We start from the raw sequence: 21,967 nt of genomic DNA, 5'->3' as shown, positions 1-21,967 counted from the left end.
ATTGCTGAAGCCTGGCTTGGAGAATTTTGAGCATTACTTTATTAGCATGTGAGATGAGTGCAATTGTGCGGTAGTTTGAGCATTCTTTGGCATTGCCTTTTTTGGGGATTGGAATGAAAACATAATACTCTAAAAGCAAAACAGACAAATTCACTCCCTACCCCGGCCCTGTCACAAACAATAAAAATCACCTAAGTTCATTTAGCTAAATTTGTCAGTTTCTGAGACTTGTCATTTTTCCCAGTCATCCTACTTCAAATCCTCCTCCATTCTCCTTTTAGACATGCAATCAGTTACTTTCTTTCTAGAAACTCTTGAATCTATCACTTCTTTTTTATTCTCATGACAATTCATCTAGTTCAACTGATAACTACCTCTAACCTAGACTATTGAAAATACTTCCTACTGGGTCTATGCAAGCCTCCAAAAACTTCTTCCATTTCCAACCTATTAATTTTTTTCTGAGACATCAATTTAATCATTTCATGTTTCCCTCACAGAAAGTATTTTAATTATTAGGCTGCAAATTCTGTTCCTCATGATCAAAACCTTTGGTCTCTAGACATGATTGCTCCTAGTTACTGAACACCAGAGAGATTAAGCTAAACAAGTTTCTTCAGAAAAACAGATCATTGCTTTAAATATATTTTAGAGCATATACCCTTCTCAGCAAAAGTGACATCTCATGTCAAAGAGTAAAATAACACATCCACAATTATCTCCATCACAAAGGCTGAAAATCTGGTCCTAATAAATCATTTTTCCACAAACATTTTCCTAGGTTGTTGCTAAATTTATAAGATATGCATGAGAAGTTGAATAATAAACATTATCTAATGTATTATCTTTGTGATTACAATAAAATGCGTGAATAATGAAACTCTATCCTTGTTCAGTCACCTAAATACTTATGCAAAGAGTGAGGTGGCTGACACAATGAAAAAAAATATGAAAAAGAATGTGTGCACATGTATAACTGAGTCACTTTGCTGTACAGCAGTAATTAACACAACACTGTAAGTCAATTATACATCGATAAATTTTTTTAAGACAACAGAGGTAGTTGAAGTCAATATTCCTAACCTTAAACTAGTTTAACCCAAACTCAATTATTAAATACATATATGGAGTCATAAGGGCTTCCCAGGTGGCTCACTGGGTAAAGAATCCACCTGCAATGCAAATGTAGGACCTGGGTTCCACCCCTGGGTCGAGAAGATGCCCTGGAGGAGGGCATGGCAATGCACTCTGGTATTCTTGGCTGGACAATTGCATGGACAGAGGGGCCTGGTGGGCTACAGTACATTGGGTCTCAAAGAGTCGGACATGACTGAAGTGACTGAGCATGCGCGCGCGCGCACGCGCACACACACACACACACACACACACACACACACAGAGTCATATACATTTTTTGATATCAGATGATTTTTCACTGGTATTTACACAATTTGGGAGGTTTACTCCCCACAAGTCTACTCAATATACCCTGCCTGAGAAACTGCTATGTTATGTGTAACACCTAGGGCCACACACCGTAGTAACATTTAGCAGAAACAAAGAGGACTAACACAAAGTATCAAGGTTGTGAAGGGTAAAGACAAGGTAACGTCAGCAAGCAGGACTGACTTAATTTTAGAAAGCATTTCACAAATTTTCATACTAAAAATACTGACTTATCGTGGAAGTGGAGGAAATGTTTCATCATAGTTAGAAAACTTGCTTAAAAACAAAGGTAAGGTTAAGCAGACACTTCTCTCGATGGAGAAGCGTTAACAGAGAGGAGGACCTTCCTTGTATATGTCTTATTTAACCACCTTTATGCAAGATGTGTAAACAGTTACAGTGAAACAAAAGCTTTTAGAATTTGGTGCTAGGTAGTTTCTTTCATTGCTGTTTTGCCTAATTCCTTCATTTTGCAGATGGGAAAAGAAATCTATAGCATGGTGACTTGGTCAAGGTGTCACAGATAGGAAAAAACACATCCTGAGTCCCAGACAATGGGCCTTCCTCTACCACTCTGCCTTGCCTTCACTGGCAGACACTGACAGTGACGCTGTGTGCCAAGGGAGTAATTAAACACCGCAGGGAGACTTGACAAAGCTGTCTGAATTGAGCAAGCATGTGTGTCAAATGACATTCATGGTGTAAAATGTAAGTAGATGCATTGAAGAAAACATAATCTAAACTTTAGTTACAAGTTTAGAGGCTTTATATAATGCAGCAATCCCATTCCTGGACATACATCTAGAGAAAACTAATCCAAAAAGATACGTGTACCCCTGTGTTCATGGCAGCATTACTTACAATGGCCAGGACATGGAAGCAAACTAAATGTCTATCGACAGATGAATACATAGATAAAGAAGATGTGGTACCTACATACAGTGAAATATCACTCATCTATAAAAAAAATAATGAAATAATGCGTTTTGCAGCAACATGGATGGACCTAGAGATTTTCATCTTAACTAAGTCAGAAAGAGAAAGACATATATCATATGATATCCTTTATATGTGGAAACTAAAAAGAAATGATACAAATGAATTTATTACAAAACAGAAACAGACACACAGACTTAGAAAACAAACTTAGTTACCAAAGGGGAAAAGGGCAGGGGAGGGGTATATTAGGAGTTTGGGATTAGCAGATACAAACTACTGTTTCTAAAATAGATACGCAACAAGGTCCTACTATAGCAAAGGGTACTATATTCAATATCTTGTGGAGAACCAGAGCGGAAAAGCATATGGCAAAGACTATAGATATATAGCTGAACTACTTCGCTGTATACCAGAAACTAAAACAACACCGTAAATCAAATATACTTCAATTAAAAAAAAAGAAATTTCTTTTATGAAACCTTGAAAAAAACTTCATAGGCTTTGATGATCAGTTATAGGAAGGGTGACTATGTTTAATGCTTTCCCATAACTGTCAGCTTAATGTGCTGCAGTTCTGGTTAAAAGGCCTTGGCTCACCAGATCTAGAAAAAAAGTGGGAACAAAATAGAAAACACTATCCTATAGCTGTACAAAACTAGAATATCTTTGTACTTGGAAAGCTGTGTTGAGTTTTAAGCATAAAACCTAGAAAAGGATTGAATAGCTGGAAAGAGTCACAAAATGGCAAACAAACTGGTCATAGGGTAGGAGGGACTTCAATGGGGGGACTGACAACTGAAACAAATTCAGATCAGAGAGGGAGAACTATTATAGTATGTCTCGGTCTGTTTGGGCTAATAACAGAATACCACAGACTTCGGGGGTTTTAAAAAACAATTTTGTTTCTTACAGCCCTGGAGTTAAAAGTCCAATATCAAGGCACTTACAGATTGAGTGTCTAGTGAGAGTTCACTTTTTGGCTCATGGACGGCCCTCTTCTCACTATAATGTAACATAGCAGAAAGAGGAATCTCTCTAGAGTGTCTTTTATAAAGGCAATAACCCTCTTCATGAGAGCTCCACTTCCAAGGACCCATCTCCTAGTACCATCACATTAGGAATTTAGTCTCAACATATAGATTTGGTGGAGGACAGGGAAGCCGGGCGTGCTGCAGCCCATGGGATTGCAAAGAGTTGGACATGGCTGAGCAATTAACAACAACAACAATATGAAGTACAGTAGAAATACAAAACAGAAAAAAATTATGGAATTAAAAAGACTGATAAGTGAATTGGAACTTCATATATTACTGCTGCTGCTGCTAAGTCACTTCAGTCGTATCGGACTCTGTGCGACCCCATAGATGGCAGCCCACCAGGCTCCCCTGTCCCTGGGATCCTCCAGGCAAGAACACTGGAGTGGGTTGGCATTTCCTTCTCCAATGCATGAAAGTGAAAAGTGAAAGTGAAGTCGCTCAGTCATGTCCGACTCTTAGCAACCCCATGGACTGCAGCCCATCAGGCTCCTCCATCCATGGGATTTTCCAGGCAAGAGTACTGGAGTGGGGTGCCATTGCCTTCTCCATCATATGTAACTAATGGGGTGTAAGTGGGTACAATCCTTTTAGAAAACTCTGTGGTTGTAGCTACTAAAGCTAAACCTATGCCTGTCCTATGACCAGCTTTTCCATCCCTAGTTACATACTCAGGAAAGTGAGTACATGTGTCCAAAGAAAAATCCATACAAGAATTTTATAGTAGTATCATTTGTAATATCTCAAACTGCAATGTCCCAATGTCATTGAGATGACCCAAATGTCAATCAGCAAGAGAATACACAAATAAATCATAGTACGTTCATACATGGAATACTGCAAAGTCATCAAAAAGAAAACATGATTTATAATGCAACAACATGCATGAATTTCACAGGCTTTATGTTAAGCATAAAGAGTTCATGTGTATCACTTAAATAAAATTTAAGAACAGGAAAAGTAATTGATGATGGTAGAATAGTGTTAATAGTCAGAACAGTGTTAATATCCTTGGGGGTGTAGGTATTGTTTGGAAGAGGCTTGAGGAAATCTTCTATATGACTGAAACTGTTCTATATCTTGGTATGTACATATACCAAAAGGCATTAGAATGAACATTTAATATTGCCATTTGTTTGTTTTATTTCAGTAAAAAAAATATGGAAGGTAGCAAGAATGTGATTTAAAGGTGGGTGGTTGTGGTATAACAGGAAGAATGACTGCATTTGTTTTCATCATTCCTCCAGTTATGAATGACTGAGTGTATTCAACAGAGAGGACCCAAAGACAATATGACTCACTACTTGTCCTTGGAAAGTGCAGTCAAGTGAGAGAGCAGATCTACCAATAACTCTAATATAATTAGCATCATCATGGTATGCATAAGTACTGTGGAAACATGGCCAACTGTAAATAGGAAATAGGAAGTCAGTCTTAGTTGTACAGAGGAAGTACATCTGATTTATATATGACTTTTTTTTAGAAGGGCATTCTAAACAAATCCTGTATACATGAAGGCACAAAATTACCTAGCAGGTTTGAGTTGTGGAATTGTATGACAGGGGCTGGGACAGAGGAGGGAAGATGAGGCTGGAATGGAGCCAGGAAGATTGTGAAAGGCCAAGTAAGTAATAGTAAGGGTTGAGACTGAAGCAGGATGTGACATGATCATATTGGCAGCACAGAAGGACAAACGGGTGGCCATGTAGAGGGAACATAGAGGGGAGATGAGAAGATATTCTGACACCTCCTGGACACACACAAGTATGCCCACCTAGTGGGTAAACTGGATTGTAGGCTGGTTGCTAGAAAAAAATTGGTAAAGTTAGGCATGAAAAATATAACCTTGTTAGTACAAACTGATCATTATAAGATGTTGCTTTGATCATTGATACCTGAGTTCCTTAGCAGTGTAGCACTGAGGGAAACTCTGCAGCATGGTTCATGGTCTAGACTTTGTCCTGATAGGCAGCAAAGGCACACTGTGCATCTTTTCCTAAGCACTCTGGGCTTCCAGAGGATCCCCAGTCATCATCCTCAAGCTCAAACTATTGCTTCTGACTTGTTTAGTTTTTACTGTTTTTAAATGATAGTGTAATTAAATTCCTGTGTACATAATTTTAATTTATTATATACTTATATTAATAACATGTTTATATAAATTTATAATATAAAATATTTAAAATGGAAATCCACAGTGAAGAGGACTTCAAAGTTGGATAGGTTTTTAAAATTTTTTTCAAGTATCATGAATAGATAAGTATTCAGACTTTCCAGGAGATCAAAGAAGAAAAATATAATCAATATAATCTGAGGCATATTCTGATACTAGGTAAAAATCATTATGACATTAATAAATAGTTTATATTTCTGAAGTGCAAAACAACAAAATTATTTCAACATAAACATCTGATTAATTAAATCTGATTATTATTGCAAATGATATAAATGTTGGATGGAAATGGAACTCTTAAGTTCGTATTGTTAAAAGTTGAACAGGCAAGCACATTTTTAAAATCAGAATGGCAAACATGTTTTGCTAAAGCTCACAATTTCAATAGGGAAATTTTGCAATAATTAATGAAGGAAAATTTAAAGAACATAATATATTCAGTTTCATGCATTAAAAAAACTGAAACAAAACTTTTAATCAAAATGCGTCAATGAAGTAATTGCAAAACATTTAAAAACGTATCATCAGAGCTTTTAATATAACCTACTATGTAGTTAAACATAAGTGAGCATTTTTAGACCAAAAATACTCAGCTGAACTTTATGGCTGTAACACTGCAACACTGCAATGTAGATTTACAGCTTTGACTATGGTAAAGCATTTATCTACTGAAAGGAGAAGGAAACCTTTAGGAAAACATATAAATCAAAGTAGCACATTCAATTACTATTGCTAAAACTTTGAATGTTTCATGTAAAAGTGCTTTAATGATACCTTATTTGCAAAACTCAAGATGCTAAAACACTAGAATTCCCTGGTGGCTCAGATGGTAAAGAATCTGCCTGCAATGTGGGCGACCTGGGTTCAATCCCTGAGTCAGGAAGATCCCCTGGAGAAGGAAATGTCAACCCACTCCAGTATTCTTGCCTGAAAAATCTCATGGGTGGAGGAGCCTGACAGGCTACAAGTCCATGGGGTCGCCTACCGTCCATGGGGTCGCCAACAGTCAGACACATCTGAGTGACTTCACTTTCAGGTCTTTTATTTTTCCTTTTTCTGGTAAAGATGCTAAAGATATTAATAGTTAAATGTTTTTTGTTGATCTGGGGGTGCTAGTAGGACAGCACCTGTGACATCTCAAACTATTTGAATAGGTACCAAGAAAGATGGCTTCACTGAGAACTATTAACATGAAGACAGTGCCAGAGTGGTGAAATGGAATTTCTGGAGTTTCAGCCCACAGTTTTTTGAAAAAAGTTCCAAATGTTTTGTTTTGGTTGTAACTCACTGTAGACCCAGTTGCATCAATATACCCAGATAACGCAATAAAAGATGTATATCAAATAAATCAATATAAATATTTTCTTTTCACTATCATGTATTAAATATAAACCAGAGATAATTAGATTAACTGAGATAATTAAGATAATTGAGCCCCTCTAAATGTCAGGTGCTGGTGATGTATTAATGAGTGAGACATATCCCTGCCCTCACAGAGCTTACTATCACAGGAGGGAAAACAGACAGTAAGATAAATGAAGTAGAAGGTCAGGAACTGAACGAGAATAAGTGAATAGAGAGTGAAGATGTAGTTTACATAGGGAGGTCAGGGAAGGCAATATTTGAACAGAATTCTGAAGGACAGTTGGGAGTGGCTCATGTGACCATCTTGAGAAGGGTCATTCTAGGCAGAAGGCATAGCAAGAGCAAAGGCGCTAAAGTAGTAGTGTGCTTGCTGATGGACTCAAAGCCTGCCAAAAGGCCAGAGTAGCTAAAAGAACCACTCTCGCTGCTGTATGAAGACAAGACTCCAGGGCAGCGAAAATGGGAGGAGACTAAGTTCTGAAACTCTTGAGCTGTTTGTCGCTAAGCAAGATAGCAAGTATGGGTGGTGCCAAAAGAAGAGATGAGCTAGATGATAAGTCAGTCTCAAAGGCAGAGCCAACAGGATTCAGCAAAGCTTGATTATGGGATACAGGAAAGGAGGAGGAACAATGAACGCAAGGGCTTTGGCTCTAGTGACTTGTGGAATGAATGGAGACACCCTTCAATGAGAAGGTGAAGACTTGCGAGACAACAGGTTTGAAAGGGAAAATCTAGAGTCTGGGTTTGGATGTGTGAAGTCTAAGATAACACGTTAGAAGTTTTTAAATCTTCTCAACAATCTTTTTAATATCTCCAAAGGAGGTATGACCACTGTCTCTGTTTTATGGATATCAAAACTAAGGCTTTGAGATTTTCTCATGAGCAATGAGTTGGGACTAATTCTGGAGATCAAAAAAGGAAACAGGCCAGGAAATTGAGGCAGTAAAAGACAGTCAATGAATTTAATTCAGTAGGTATTTGTAGAAGACCACTATGTACTAATCACTATTAGGTGCTGTGGGGAAGAGGGAGGGAATTAAAAACATTAATCTTTTGCTATCCTCCAGGAATATGCAATGTTGTAAGAGAATGCAGGAACAGTAGGTAACGCTGAAAGCGTTGTACCATAGCTCAAAGTAGGATAGCATTAAAGATAATCACTGAGGTAGCTTAGTGGAAGGAGAAGAGTCAATAAGGGCCAGAATAATGTGATTAAACTCCTTTCTGGAAGATATGTTGTTGTTTAGTGCCTAAGTCATGTCTGACTCTTTGCAACCCTATGGACTCTAGCCCACCAGGCTCCTCTGTCCATGGGATTTCCCAGGCAAGAATACTGGGATGGCTTGTCATTTCCTTCTCTGGGGGATCTTCCTCATCCAGGGATCAAACCCATGTCTCCTGCACTGGCAGGCAGATTCTTTACCACTGAGCCACCAGGGAAGGCCCTGGAAGATATAAGGAAGGGTTTTAATGAGAAGGAGTTGGATGGAGGCAGGGAGATCTCCAGGCCAGGAAACTGCATGAGAATAGTCAGCATGTGCCAGGGGATATCACAAACATCATTCAACTGGAGCAAAGGAAGATAAAGATGTTTGGGCAGAGAAAGACCAAATTAGGCAGGGTTGTGAAAGCCAGGCAGACTATCTCATGTTGTACCCTGTGGGTAACTGGAAGCTAATGATGGTTTCTATGGCTAGAGCTGAAACATGATCAACGTTCACCATTTCTTAACTAACATTTTCCTAGTATGTTGCCAAACTCATACTGGCAACACTTAACATTGTTGCCAAACTCATACTGGCAACACTTAACATTTTACTTGTATTTAATATTTTTCATTTGCAATAAAAATGATCACATATAACATCCAGGTAGATATTTTGACATGCAAACTCCTTTTGGTTCCAAACTCATTCAAATAATACATTTTTGTCTAAAAAGAGAAATTATAATGTGAGGTTATGAAAAGTCCATTTCCCTCTTAACATTCTTCCTAGCAACTCAGTTGTTTTCATTGGCTTTTATTAAAACAACCTTTGTGCGAACTGGCAATTTGTTTTGTAAATATCAGTGAAAGCATATTTCAGAAAATATTGTAATAAAAACCAACCCAATTTCAGAAATATGCTTGCTGCCAGACATCAGTCTTCAGCTCATATTATGAGTATTTCCAGTAAGTCTTAAATACACATTAACATGAGAAATAGGTTACTGTTGAAGATCAAAAAAGTTGAAAAATCCTCCACTGCCTCTCAAAAATTACCCAAGGGTTCTGTCCAATAAAACATATTTCTCTTTTGATAAACTGCATTCATAATGGTTTCGAGCACAACTGAACATTTTTCCTCCCAAACCTACTTAGACTGTTTATTATCATCCTAGCATCTCTATACTTTATAACTTTATTTAAGAGGTCTGGAATATAAACATTTCAGCAATACCTGTCCAGAACCCTTATCTACTTTCCAAACCTTTACAAGGTGTAAGCTTTGTTCCAGATTCCTAGGAAATTTCATTACTATTTTTTCAAGTGTGTACAACTCAGCAATTGTCACTAAGCTATGTTTAATAAGAGACAAGTATTATTCCCCAGCTGATGTATAATATAATGAGGAGTAACTGCTAACTCGGAGAAGGCAATGGCACCCCACTCCAGTACTCTTGCCTGGAAAATCCCATGGACAGATGAGCCTGGTGGGCTGCAGTCCATGGGGTCGCTAAGTCAGATACGACTGAGCGACTTCAATTTCACTTTTCACTTTCATGCACTGGAGCAGGAAATGGCAACCCACTCTAGTATTCTTGCCTGGAGGATCCCAGGGACGGGGGAGCCTGGTGGGCTGCAGTCTATGGGGTCGCACAGAGTTGGACACGACTGAAGCGACTTAGCAGCAGCAGCAGCAACCGCTAACTATATGTTCTAAAGAGTTTTCACTTTAATGCCTCCTGGTTGGCAGAGAAATATCTCTGTGAAGTGAAATGGAATCATTGCATATTTTTTTTTTGGGGGGGGGGATACTGCTACAATCAGCCTATTTATCTGCTGTGATGCTTTTTTATATAAATGTTTTCTGTCCCTTCCTCTTCGCTTGGAAAACAGCTGCTCAGTCTACTAACTGTCCTGTCCTGGTTTCTACAATAAAAGTTTCTTCATATTCCAAAATCAGTCAGTAAATTAATTTTGTACAGATTTTGAGTATGGGTTTGTGTGCCTAGAAACATGCTAGCCATTGTGGACTATAAGATATGATTTTTCTGTGAAGCAGCTCACATGATACTTAATGCTCTATAAAACATGAAATGATAGCAAATAATTCAAGGCATACTTGCAACCAAGGACTGAGTTGTAAAAGACAGGGCCAAGAGCAAAGGTGAGGGAGGATCGATGTGGGTTAGGGTAGTTAGGAAAGCTTACTGCAAGGCATGGCTTTATGAGAGCCTAAAAGAATGGGTCTGACAAGGAGATGGAAGGTGGAAGTTCATTTTAAGTAGAGAAACTATTATGAGTGAAAAAGCAGAATGGAGGGAGTGAACTCTCTTACTGCACTGTTATTAGAAGCCAGGTGCAATACAATCTCTCTGAAATGAAGCAAATATCATTTACTCCTCAGTCTTACTCCGGGAGGTGGTAAGGGACAGGGAAGACTGGCATCCCATCCATGGGATCACAAAGGGTCAGATACGACTTGGCAACTGAACAACAACCTCTTTGAGGTGAAAATTATACTCTCCATATGACAAAAGGAGAAAGAGGCTTAGGGAAGGTAAGACACTTGCTGTAGGCCATCCATCAGGCTGTTCAAAATTACGACTATTTACCCAGATCAGCTGGGCCCCACAGCTGGGACTTTCTCCAGAAGCTCATTAGCTTCTTCGTGTGTCTGTACCTCGAGGAGGAGACTGCCTTGCCTGGAGCAATTCAGTTTGATAGTTAAATGGGGATCAGTTTAAAGAGGGTTGAAGAAGCCAGGGTGATTAGGTTTTGAGAGTACGGACAGTCACTGATACTTTCTGATGGGGGAGTGAACACGGTGTGAGCAGTGTTTAGGAAAGGCACAGTGGCCACTGGTTTCACAAACAGGCCTGGTGTGACAAAAATAGATGATTCTATCGTAAGTAGAGGTGAGGGGGCTATTGTAAAAATTCAAGGATCAAAATGAACAGTGAAGGCCTGAGGAAGAGACAAAGATGAGAAAATATTAAAGGAAAAATTAAGAGAACGTTGAGGCCAGCTGAATAACAAGAGCAACGACTCACTCTTGATGAACTTCAGTGACTGTAGGAATTCTAGCGCCACTGACAGAAATTGGAAAGTGGAGAGATGAAGGTGGTCTTAGACACTGATGAGCCAAATTTCGACATGCACAACCAGGAAATGTGGCATATTTCTAGGTAGTAGAAGGAGGCATTTTTTTCACACTTTTTTTAAAAAATAGCATTTTGTATAGATCTTGAAACTTGAAACAAAGTATTTAAATTTCCCCTTAGTGAACCTGAAGTCGCTCAGTCATGTCCGACTCTTTGTGACCCGTGGACTACAGCCCACCAAGCTCCTCCATCCATGGGATTCTCCAAGCAAGAATACTGGAGTGGGTTGCCATTTCCTTCTCGAGGGGATCTTCCCGACCCAGGGATCGAACCCAGATCTCCCACATTGCAGGCAGATGCTTTTAACCTCTGCACCACCAGGGAAGCCCTTAAATTGGTTTAAAATATATTTTTTAAATTGCAAGGTCTATATTAAATGCTATAGTTATAACATACAGTTCTATTAAGGAAGAAGGATTAGAGAGAAAATCTATAATCTGGTCCTTCATGTGCCAATTCATTGCATATTTTTGGACCAGAATTTAACCAGAACTTAAAATACTTGAATCCTCAGATCTTTAAAAGAAGCAGGTTAGCCCAAATACCCCAGGAGCCTCAACCTCTGAGTGAGTACTGTGAAGGACAGTATTGCCATGTATATTATTAATCTGTGCCTTTGATGCAAATATTATTATTCATTTGAAAGGGATAAACAAACATACGCTGATAATGAAAATATATAAATTTAAAAAGCAAGACCTCATGAGTCTCAGTAAAGACCTAAATATATTACAGTAGATGTTTACAAATGTTTTTAAATATGTGGATATTTATATTAAAGAAGGATCAATGGCTTAATCAAGAAGTAAAATTTTAATGATGAATGTAAGGTAAATGACAGTAAGTGTCCAATACCTTAGTAGGGGATTAGGGACCTAAAATCATCTTTACAAAGTGAAATCAGTAAATTGGATTAGTTTGATTAGTGAGGTTGACTGGGTTAAGGTATATGTGGATTGCCAGAAATGGTTTTTTTTTTTTTTTTTTCGTGTTTTTTAACAGTTTCTATGGTGGGTCACAGTAAGCAAATGAAATAATTGCTATGTGAATAGTTGGTCTCACAAGTTATGGCTGCCTTCTTGCCACACCTAAAAATGAGACCTTAAACTTGGAATAAATGAAAAGATAAAATCATCCAAGGATAATTTGAAAATATGAAAGTATTTAAGAATTAAGATTAACAAAATCTCAAACCACACTCTACCTATGAGATTTCTAAATGAGCTCAAACTTTTAGAGACTCCTCACATTCTGAAGACATTTTTGGGACAAAAATCCGCAATAAAGAAAAATGGGTGTTTCCAGGTGCTGGAGGGAGGGAGGTAGTGGAATTAGGAAATGGATATAGTTTCAGATGAGGAAGATGAAAGAGTTTTGAAGATGGAAGGTGGTGATGGTTGCACAATAATGTGAAGATACTTCATGCCATTCACTGAACAGTACATTAAAAATGTTTATGGTGATAACTTTCTTGTTATATGTATGTTTTACCACAATAAAAAATACAAATAAAAATATCATAGACCAAAATGCTTCAGGATAGCACCTTTTATCACTGAGGACCTGGGTTAACACCTGTTCCTCTCACTGTGGCCAGTAGAGAATGCCTTCACAGTTGCAGATGTATGGCAAAACCAATACAATATTGTAAAGTAATTAACCTCCAATTAAAATAAATAAATTTATATTAAAAAAGATTTTAATTTATATAACACTAAAGTATCTCTAATACTTAATGCTGCTAGATATCATAAATATAATGTCTATGTCATATACAAGACAACATAAGATGCATTTTCATAGTCTTGTCCCTAAATATTTCCAATTTACCTAATTTGAAGTGTGACAGTTCAATACACTAATAATATAATATATTCATATATAACAATATTATCTATTCACATATATAATAACAAGCTAAATGTTTGGACAGCAAAGTTAGTAAATGATCATTTGATTGACAGAATTAATTTATGAGCAATGTACACCTAGAAGCCATCTAACCTACATTTTTTCCTGTCTCAATTTAAGTGTCCCAGGTTCATTTAAGGCACATATTGGTCTCCTTCCTGAAAATAACTGTCCTCCTGCTTTCTACCTACTCAAACTCTACCTATTCTTCAGAACTCAGACAAAGGTATATATCTTAAAAAGCATTTCCTGGCTATCTCATCCGCCTTTGATCTTCCTAACCTCTAGATTCAATATAATCATCTAATGCTTAGAAATAGACTGCCTTGTATTATTTGCTATCATTTTGTGTTTTAGAACCAACTAAAATGTACTGAAAATCTGATGATATTCTAGCCTCCAAGAGACAGCCCAAAAGAGACTGATCCAAAGAGACAGCCCAAGAGACTGGTCCAAAGAGACAGCCCAAGAGACTGATCCAAAGTAAATTTACTAAAACCAAGTTGTGAACCTATTTATTCTCTGTAAACTCTAGTGCAGCTCAATGCAAACAGGACTTCAAACTTGCTACTGATTAGGACTATTTAATCAGTTAATTCAAAAAACTGGCTTCTGGAAGACTGAGAGGAAAACTTCCCTCTCCCTGGCCCCCAGTGAACACACACAATCACAGAGAAGCACACACATACTCAGCCATATATAATGGAGCACAGTTTGCACAGCAGTAGAACTCCATGGAAAGAAATCCTGGAACTAAAGCAGTAACATTTTTTGCGCACCCAGTATGTACAAAGAACTTTGTTAAGCCCTATGAATAAGGAATTCACACATCTATAGTCATCTTTAACCCAAATTCAGAGTCTATTACATTGTGGTTAGGGCATGCCTCTGGGCACTGGACTTCAGGTTTAATTTGGGAATTTTCCTCTGGGACCAGACATGAAACCAAGCTGAGAAAAAAATATGAGAGGAGGTGGAGGGTAGTTGCCTTCCCTCTGCCATAAAGAACCTGTATTTCAACAAACTGAAGAAGTTTACTTGTTGTAGTTAAAGTTACATATTTCTTTGAGTTCAAATTCTTTCTATTACATATAAGATTTATTGAAATTATATTGTTTAGGCAGGAACAAGAAAGCTGAATATTATTTCAGGTTTTCAAATCATAAGGGAAAATAGTGCCTTTAGGTTTTCCATTCAACTAGGAAAATTATAGCTTCATATTTGCAACACTAAAGCTTAATGCAATGTCAGCAGCTCCATCAAACTCTGTTGTTCAGCAGTTTATAATTCAAGCAGAAATGTTCTCTCCAAGCCCAAACTTGGCCTACACAATTTCAAAGAAAATGGAGAAAAAATTATTTTGGCTAGTAGTGAATTGTAAAAGCAAAAGAGAGGGTGCTTTTATAGAGTATTTTAAAAAACATCTTTGAGAATTTGAGAACGTAACTGGGAATTACTGAGTTGACATCTTTCATTCCTAAGGTTATAGAAATAACCCCAAATTCCATGACATCATGTCAGAATCGGCAATATCTTAATTACTTTCACAAAATTCTTCATCTGGTGGAATTTCATATCAGACAGGATCACTGTTCACAGGGGAAAACAATAATAGTGGAAAATAAGGACAAATAGAAATCTCTCATGAGAATATCATGAAACTTCAGATGTATTTTACCTTTAAGTACTCACTCTCTAGCGCAACATATATGCATAGAAAATGAAAAAAAACTTTTTCCAGTTTTTTAAGGTGTTTTTGGAATGGCAGCCTGGAATTCCCAGAATTCCTTCTTGCAAATGTTATCTTTCACTTAGAAACAACTTAGTGTTGAAGTGAATTTCTGGCAGCAGATGACAGGAGGTACTGGGCTGCCCAATTCGCTGGAGGTGGTGGGTGTGAGTAGGGTGGAGAACTGGTCAGTGATGGATGGCAGGTGTGTTATAGATTACCTTTGTGTCATCCTATGAATGAGTCTAGCAGTCAACCCCTCACTACTCTGATCTCCTAGACTACCTTCAAAATACATCCAAGCGTTTGATTTTGTGGTATTAGGGCATTGCATAAGAAAGTCATCCTTTCCTATCTGTAGAAGGCTCTTTTGTATTACATACACTGATACCAAATGCATGGATACTCCATGTCTATTTTCATACAGCTCTTATTGAAGCCTTACTATGTGCCAGGCTATAAATGATCCGGCAGGATTTTTTCCTCAGGAGAAATCAGGAGAAAGTGAGTCGTTCATAAAGACAACTCCAGTATATTCGTGGAGTACCTTCTGGATGACTTCACTGAAAAGGATGGTGAGATGTCAGACCCTCTACTCTGCCCCCACCGCTCACTTTCATCCCCTCTTGAAATCGGAGTCCCTGTTTCTCTTCCCTCAATGCTCCCTGCGGCGGGACCCTAGGATTTCTGTGAACAAAACCATCAAGCCTGGGAGAGCGGTACCAAGTACAGTTTTCCGAGAGGGCAGCGGTGATGTCTAGAAGAGAAGGCCAGCCTGGCGGCGTCGCCTGGAGAGCCAGGGCTTTCAGCACTGGAGTCGGGGTAGGCGGGGGTGGGGTGGGGGTGAGGGGTGGTCAGAGAGGATTTACGGGGTTCCGGGCATACCTGGTTGAATTGTGCAGCTATGAGGGAGGGTTCCCATATCTTAGAGCCGGTGGTGGTTGTCCCGCCTTTCTCTTTCTTGGGTGCCATGCAAAGAACGGGAGGAGCATTAGCCTCTAAACTGGCCTCAGGCCTGGACTAAGCGTCCCCGCTGCCACAGTAACCGAAGCCACGCCCAGTTCCTGAAAGGATTGGCTACCCTCTGCTAAACGTGTTCTAAAGGCTCTGGTCAACCGCTTCCGTCGCCACGGTAACCGGCAACTTGTGGGCGGGACTCCAGTCCCCAAGGTTAAATCAGAAATTCCCAGCCACAGAAATGTGCAAGTGGGGGAGGAAAGGATACAACTAGCCTCGAGCTGGTCAAGCTACTTTCTTTTACGCCCACCCTCTGCTTTCTCTTTAGAGCCTTCTCTGGTCCGAGACATTGTCGAGAAATTCAGAATCCCTAGAATCCCGTCCACGACTTCTTTACCAAGATTTCTTCCACCTTGGGAAACTCAGAATGAAGAACTGACTCCACTCAGAGGATAGCCCATGATGTTTTCTCTTCCTCTCTAATCTGCCCAAGATGCTTCTCTATATGAAGCCAAATTTGTCTCCCACTTCCATCCCCTGCTTTGGTCTAGGTTCTGCCTCCCAAGGCCTTACTAAAACAGGTCCAATTACTCTTGCACAGGATCCTTGATATAACTGTAGTCAGGAGGAGTGTCTATAAACTGTTTTCTCTTCCTGATTAGCCCAAGTTCTTTTACATTGTGCTCCACTAAGTCTTTTCCCTCTTTCCCTCACACAGCACCAATATCTAAAGTATCCTGATCAGAGTTCCCAAAGTAATGATAGTTATCATAATAATGTAACAACAACTCCTGTTTCTTGAGCACTGGTTATATGCTGTACATTGTTACATTATTTACTTCAAAACAGTCTTGCTCCAAGTCTCACAGTGTATCACTGATGGCACTAGAATTAAAATCCAAGATTATATGAATCCCAATTCCAGTGTGCTTAAATTCTACACTATTACCACTGTTTTAGGCCTGCTAAAATGAGAGATGTCTCTCTTTTAAGGCTAGATTTTTTTTTAAATTTTTATCACAATGGAACAAATTTGGGGACAACCAGGGGTGGAGTTCAGCCGAAGGTATTTTGCTGTCTCTTTAGTCTTTAGTCTTTTTCACCATATAATGCAGTGTGACCAGTGCTTACCCATTCCTCCCAGCCCTGCACTTGGCCTGGAGGTGAGGTGTTTCAGTTATCCCAGTGGGCCAGGGTAGCTAAGGTGATGCATGTGACTTGAACCTTAACTTCATTCAGCACAACCTGCAGATGATCCTTCATTGCAAGAAAGTGTTCTGACACTTTTTATTGCTTTTTTTGAGGAAGAAATTGTGTTGATAATGATACCTATTTACTACTGTCTTAACTTCATCTGAGGTTTAAAGATGATGCTTCTTTTCAACTATTGTTCATAATTTGGATCAATGAAGGGAAAGTTTCTCCTCCTACCCCCCTTTTTTAAAACAGATATTAAAGAGAAAGTATAATTTATAGAAAGTCTTTTCACAGGAAATTTACAAAAAAAAATTCCACTTTTCTTTTCTTGTTGAGATACGAATGGTTTATCTTTTGGGAGAGTAGATCCATGCAATCACAAATCACAACCTGAATCCCTTTCTTCTTGTCATAAGGATAAAATGTCTGACGTATAGTGATGCCAGAGGTATTATGCCAGAAAGGGGTTTTCTTGAGGGTCTCCAGAGCAACCACCTAGGCTACTATTGTCTCATTATCATAGAATTTCCTCCAAAATTTGATTCTTCACTAAAATTTTCTATATAAGATGAAAACTGTCTCTGGATTATGGCTTGAATATAAAAATTCAAACTTTATATTAAATTTATAAACACTTATAAACAAAAAAATAAGTAATAACTGATTATAACGTTTTGAATTTTGATCATAATTTTTCCTATAGGTTTTTACTGTTTGGGAAAAAAAGTCCTATGTCTTTACTAGAAAAGCATTAAAAAATTTTGTTGTCCTTCTAGTTATGTTTTATAAGAAAAATTTGACTAGATGTTTATATATGTCATACCATGTCACCAATTTTCTTTCTTCTTGAATGTGAATGGGTATTTCAAATAAAACATATTACGTACAATCAGCTCAGCCAAATCACTAGCAGATGATTAATAAGACAGACTGCAGATAAGAAAGAAAAACAATGGAGAAAAATGGAATAGGGAGAAGAGAGTAAAATTAAGTGTTATTTTATAATCACAGAGAAAATGTCACTAGCTTTGTCTTACAACTTAAAGTTGTAAGTTACATCTTCCAAGAATTGTTCATTCTCTTCCCATATTTGCCTGTTTATTGGGGTGACACAGAAATCCTTGAATCTCTGAATGATTGCTGTGACGCAAAGGGCCCCTTTTCCCTCAGTTTTGCCTTGATTTCTCCACCAAAGGCATTTGCTTGAGAATATTAAGTATATGATTAAGTGGATGAGTAATAGGCTTTTATTTTCTTAAGCTGCTGAAATGTTGGGGGGGGTTGCTATAGCAACTAAAGTTACTGTAACTATTCCAGTATTTTTAATAGTTTTCATTTGAGAATCAGCTTTTAGTAAATCTGACAGCAGTCAGCCTTCAAAATGGCATGAGAAAACAGCCTTGTTAATTTCAAGTTGGCAGGGCGCAATCTGGCTACTGTGAACAGCACAAAGATCTAATTCCTGCTGCTCTAGAGACTTCATTTAGTATTACCAATGAGAGCTCACCCTTTGCCTGGACTTCCACCTGCTCACACAGCACATTCTTTCACTTATTCATCAAGTAAATACATTTCTTACTTTAAAATAGTCTGCATACTAAAGTGATGCAACAGACTAGTCTGCCCATGTCACATATACTTAGGAAAATATTTGCCCATTTTTCAGAAGATGAACCAACAAGATCCATTGCTAGACATTTAAACACACAAGTTGTAATTTAGCAAGTGATTTTTTTTTAAAGAACTGAACATTTTAAAATTCAAAAATAAAGATTTCAAGAAGGAAGAATGCACTTGCAATATAATTTTTAGTAGTTCCCTTTGTAAAGTCCTACCAGAATAAATTTAAATATAGGTTTTCCAAAATTGATTTGGAGAATTAAAAATAAAGATTTTTATTATATAATATTTTTCCCTCGTTTTGGCCTATTTCATAATTCTAGAGAAAGTGGTACTCTAGATAATTTATGATACAAACGGGGAAGACATTTATAGTAACCAAATTTATAGGGAGTTTCATCTTAGAATTGGTCTGTTTAATTTCAGAAAATAGGTGTGAATGACAGTGTTCATAGTTTTAAGAAGCAAAAGCCTTTCAGCTAGAAGTGTACCCTGCCAAGAATAGAGAAAAAGAAAAAAAATGCATTCCCATCTGTCGTACATTTATGCTCTTTTGGTATAATAAATTGTTTCCCCCACTAAATATAAGTTGAAACTTTATAAGCATATACTTTACTACATAAATTTTCCCATATGTCAGTGGCTAAAACAAAACTATACTATTCAGAGAATTTTCTTTCACATTGGCAGAGTCACTCCAGGTTTGTTTTAGTTTTTCCAGTAAGATTTTGCATTTAATATTATTTAGCTCACCAAGGACTGTCTCCTTTAAGGGTTGCACAGTTTCTTTAGGATACTATGGTTACAAAAAAATTATTTTTTTTAAGTTTTATGATTTGATCTTACAATAAGTTCAATGAATTCAGGTGTAAAGTCAAAGGCATTAAAGGGTCTGATATCTGACGCTTTCATATGTGAAAGGGGCTAGCCAGCTGTTGATGTGTCCAGTTTTTCCATGTTACCAGGTAGCATCAGAAGCTATGGACAAATTCACCTGTAGGCCAAGACTACAGGTATTCAAAGTACATTTAGATGCAGCAACTTGCTTGATTTCAGCTCAGAAGGCTTCACAGATGACCTCTGGTTTCTCAGATTGGCATCCTACATCTAAGAACACCTCTCACTATCTGGTTGTGCTATTTACCATCATGATCTTTGTGTTGCTAACCTTCCAGATAGCATGTTATGACGCATTGTCCTGGAGTTTTTATTGTGTGTGATGCAAAGGGCTTGATCTCTTTCAGTGACAAGGTCCAAAACATATGGAGAATATTACACCTGCATTCAATGGTTAGCATTAGCTTCCTATTCCATCCTGAGTGCAACTTTAAGTGTTGACTTTAATCTTTAAAGCCCCTCATTGTTTAGAAGCCAGTTACTCCAGATATCACATCTCTCCTTATGCATCATCATGGCAATTAAAATCAGCTGCAGGCTTGCAGTTCCTAATCCCTAGTGAATTGTGGGGAGCCTGGGAGTAGATCATTTTCTAAAGAAGAACTTCCCTAGGAACCCTGTTTCTGTCAGCGATAAAAGCAATATTCGAAGTTTACAATTTGGGCCTTGAATGTCTTGTCATATAACTGCACGCCTTTAGAACCATAATGAAGTGCTTTTGATTTAATTTTTATGTTATTTTATGTAATTTGTGGCCAAGAGTTAAGAATATCAATCGACTTTTTAATGAATCAGATAAATAACAGTTGTATATATTAAAAATAGAAAAAGCTAAAAATTCATCTGTTTCATATTTGTTAGTGTGGGAGTTTTCACTTGAATATTCTCTCACTCAAGTTTTTCTTTGAATCTAATTTTAAATGTCTTCAGTGAAGGGATTTGCGGTAAATCCTTTGGGGACGATTTCAAAACCCATAACTCATGGTAAGTCATTTCTTTAAATGGTTATCTAAATGTTTGATTTCTTAATGTTTTATCAGATATCTGTTACTCATACATTTGTGCTATGTTAAAACTTTTAAAAATTGTGTACAAAGTTCAGAATTTATGGTTGAGGGGAACCTACACTGAAGTGTATTATGCCGATCAATGAGCAGTCTTTTGGGGAAAAAGATGATTGGTCATAAGGTTATGAGGAGCTGTGAGTATTACATATGGTAGTGCAGACAAACACTGGGCTTCCCTGGTGTGTCAGACGGTAAAGAATCTGCCAGCAGTGCAGCAGATGGAGGTTCGATCCCTGGGTCAGGAAGATCCCCTGAAGAAGAGAATGGCCAGCCACTTCAGTATTCTTGCCTGGAGAATCCCATGGACAGAGGAGCCTGGCAGGCTACAGTCCACAGGGCTGCAGAGTGAGACACAATGGAGCATCTTCCACACACACAGGCAAAGAGTCTGCTACCTTTGTTACCCCTCCTTCCTCAACTTCTGTTTTCCAGCCTGACACTCTCTGACTCTCAACCTTCCTAAAAAATGCAGGATACCACTAGGAAGATGTCTGAATGACGTCAAAGGAAGTTTGTCTCTGACTACGATCTTGTACATCTTAAATGCAACTATGCAGAGTTGCCTTTTTCTATTTTATACATGCCAATCTGTGTTTCCATGAATTAAAATTTTGCTTTTGCTGGCTTCCATCTTTTGTGTAACATTCTGCTGTCAAATGAACCCAAATTAAGACTATCATAGGATAAGTCCACTTACTGAAAGAAGGGGTATTGTTCAGTAGAATGTAGCTGCTTCATTTCCTATTAAATTTCAAATTCATATATATCATTTATTTATTCAGTGTCTTTTAGTATGCTTGCTTAGGTTTCTTATGCCCTCCAAATGTGGTATTTTCTGTTGTCATTGTTCAGTTGCTAAGTCATGTCTTACTTTGCCATCCCATGGACTGTAGCATGCCAGGGTCTCTTGTCCTTCACTATCTCCCTGAGTTTGCTCAAATTCATGTCTGTTGAGTTGGTGATGCTATCTAACCATCCCTTCCTCTGTCACCCCTTCTCATTTTCCCTTTAATCTTTCCCAGCATCAGGAAGGTAGTATTTTATACTATATCCATCTATCTGAAAGAATATGAATTTATCTGATTAAAAATAATTTTATTTCACTGGTTGATTGGTGTTGTTGTTTATAAGGATAGGGAGTACCAGAAAAAGAAGAGTCTAGGAGTGGGCTAATAAGGAAATTAGGATTTTGGTTTTTAGATAAATTCAGTTTGTACACGGTGTGCTTCCCTAGTAGCTCAGATGGTAAAGCGTCTGTCTGCAA

The 21,967-nt window shown here is 38.0% G+C and overlaps 1 protein-coding gene across 1 annotated transcript in view; it reads right to left on the bottom strand.

Moving 5' to 3' along the window:
• Positions 1-15,937, bottom strand: part of SPAG17 (sperm associated antigen 17) — a 250,892-nt gene extending 234,955 nt beyond the window's left edge. The window contains exon 1 of the mRNA XM_068966033.1: positions 15,851-15,937. Coding sequence (XP_068822134.1) covers positions 15,851-15,937 — 87 coding nt within the window. The remainder of the gene's footprint in view (positions 1-15,850) is intronic.
• Positions 15,938-21,967: the final 6,030 nt, after the last annotated feature.

Source organism: Capricornis sumatraensis, chromosome 2 (assembly GCF_032405125.1).
Source record: "Capricornis sumatraensis isolate serow.1 chromosome 2, serow.2, whole genome shotgun sequence".
Classification (NCBI taxonomy): domain Eukaryota; kingdom Metazoa; phylum Chordata; class Mammalia; order Artiodactyla; family Bovidae; genus Capricornis; species Capricornis sumatraensis.
The sequence above is the reverse complement of the archived record's forward strand: the minus strand, read 5'-3'. Positions and strand labels throughout refer to the sequence as shown.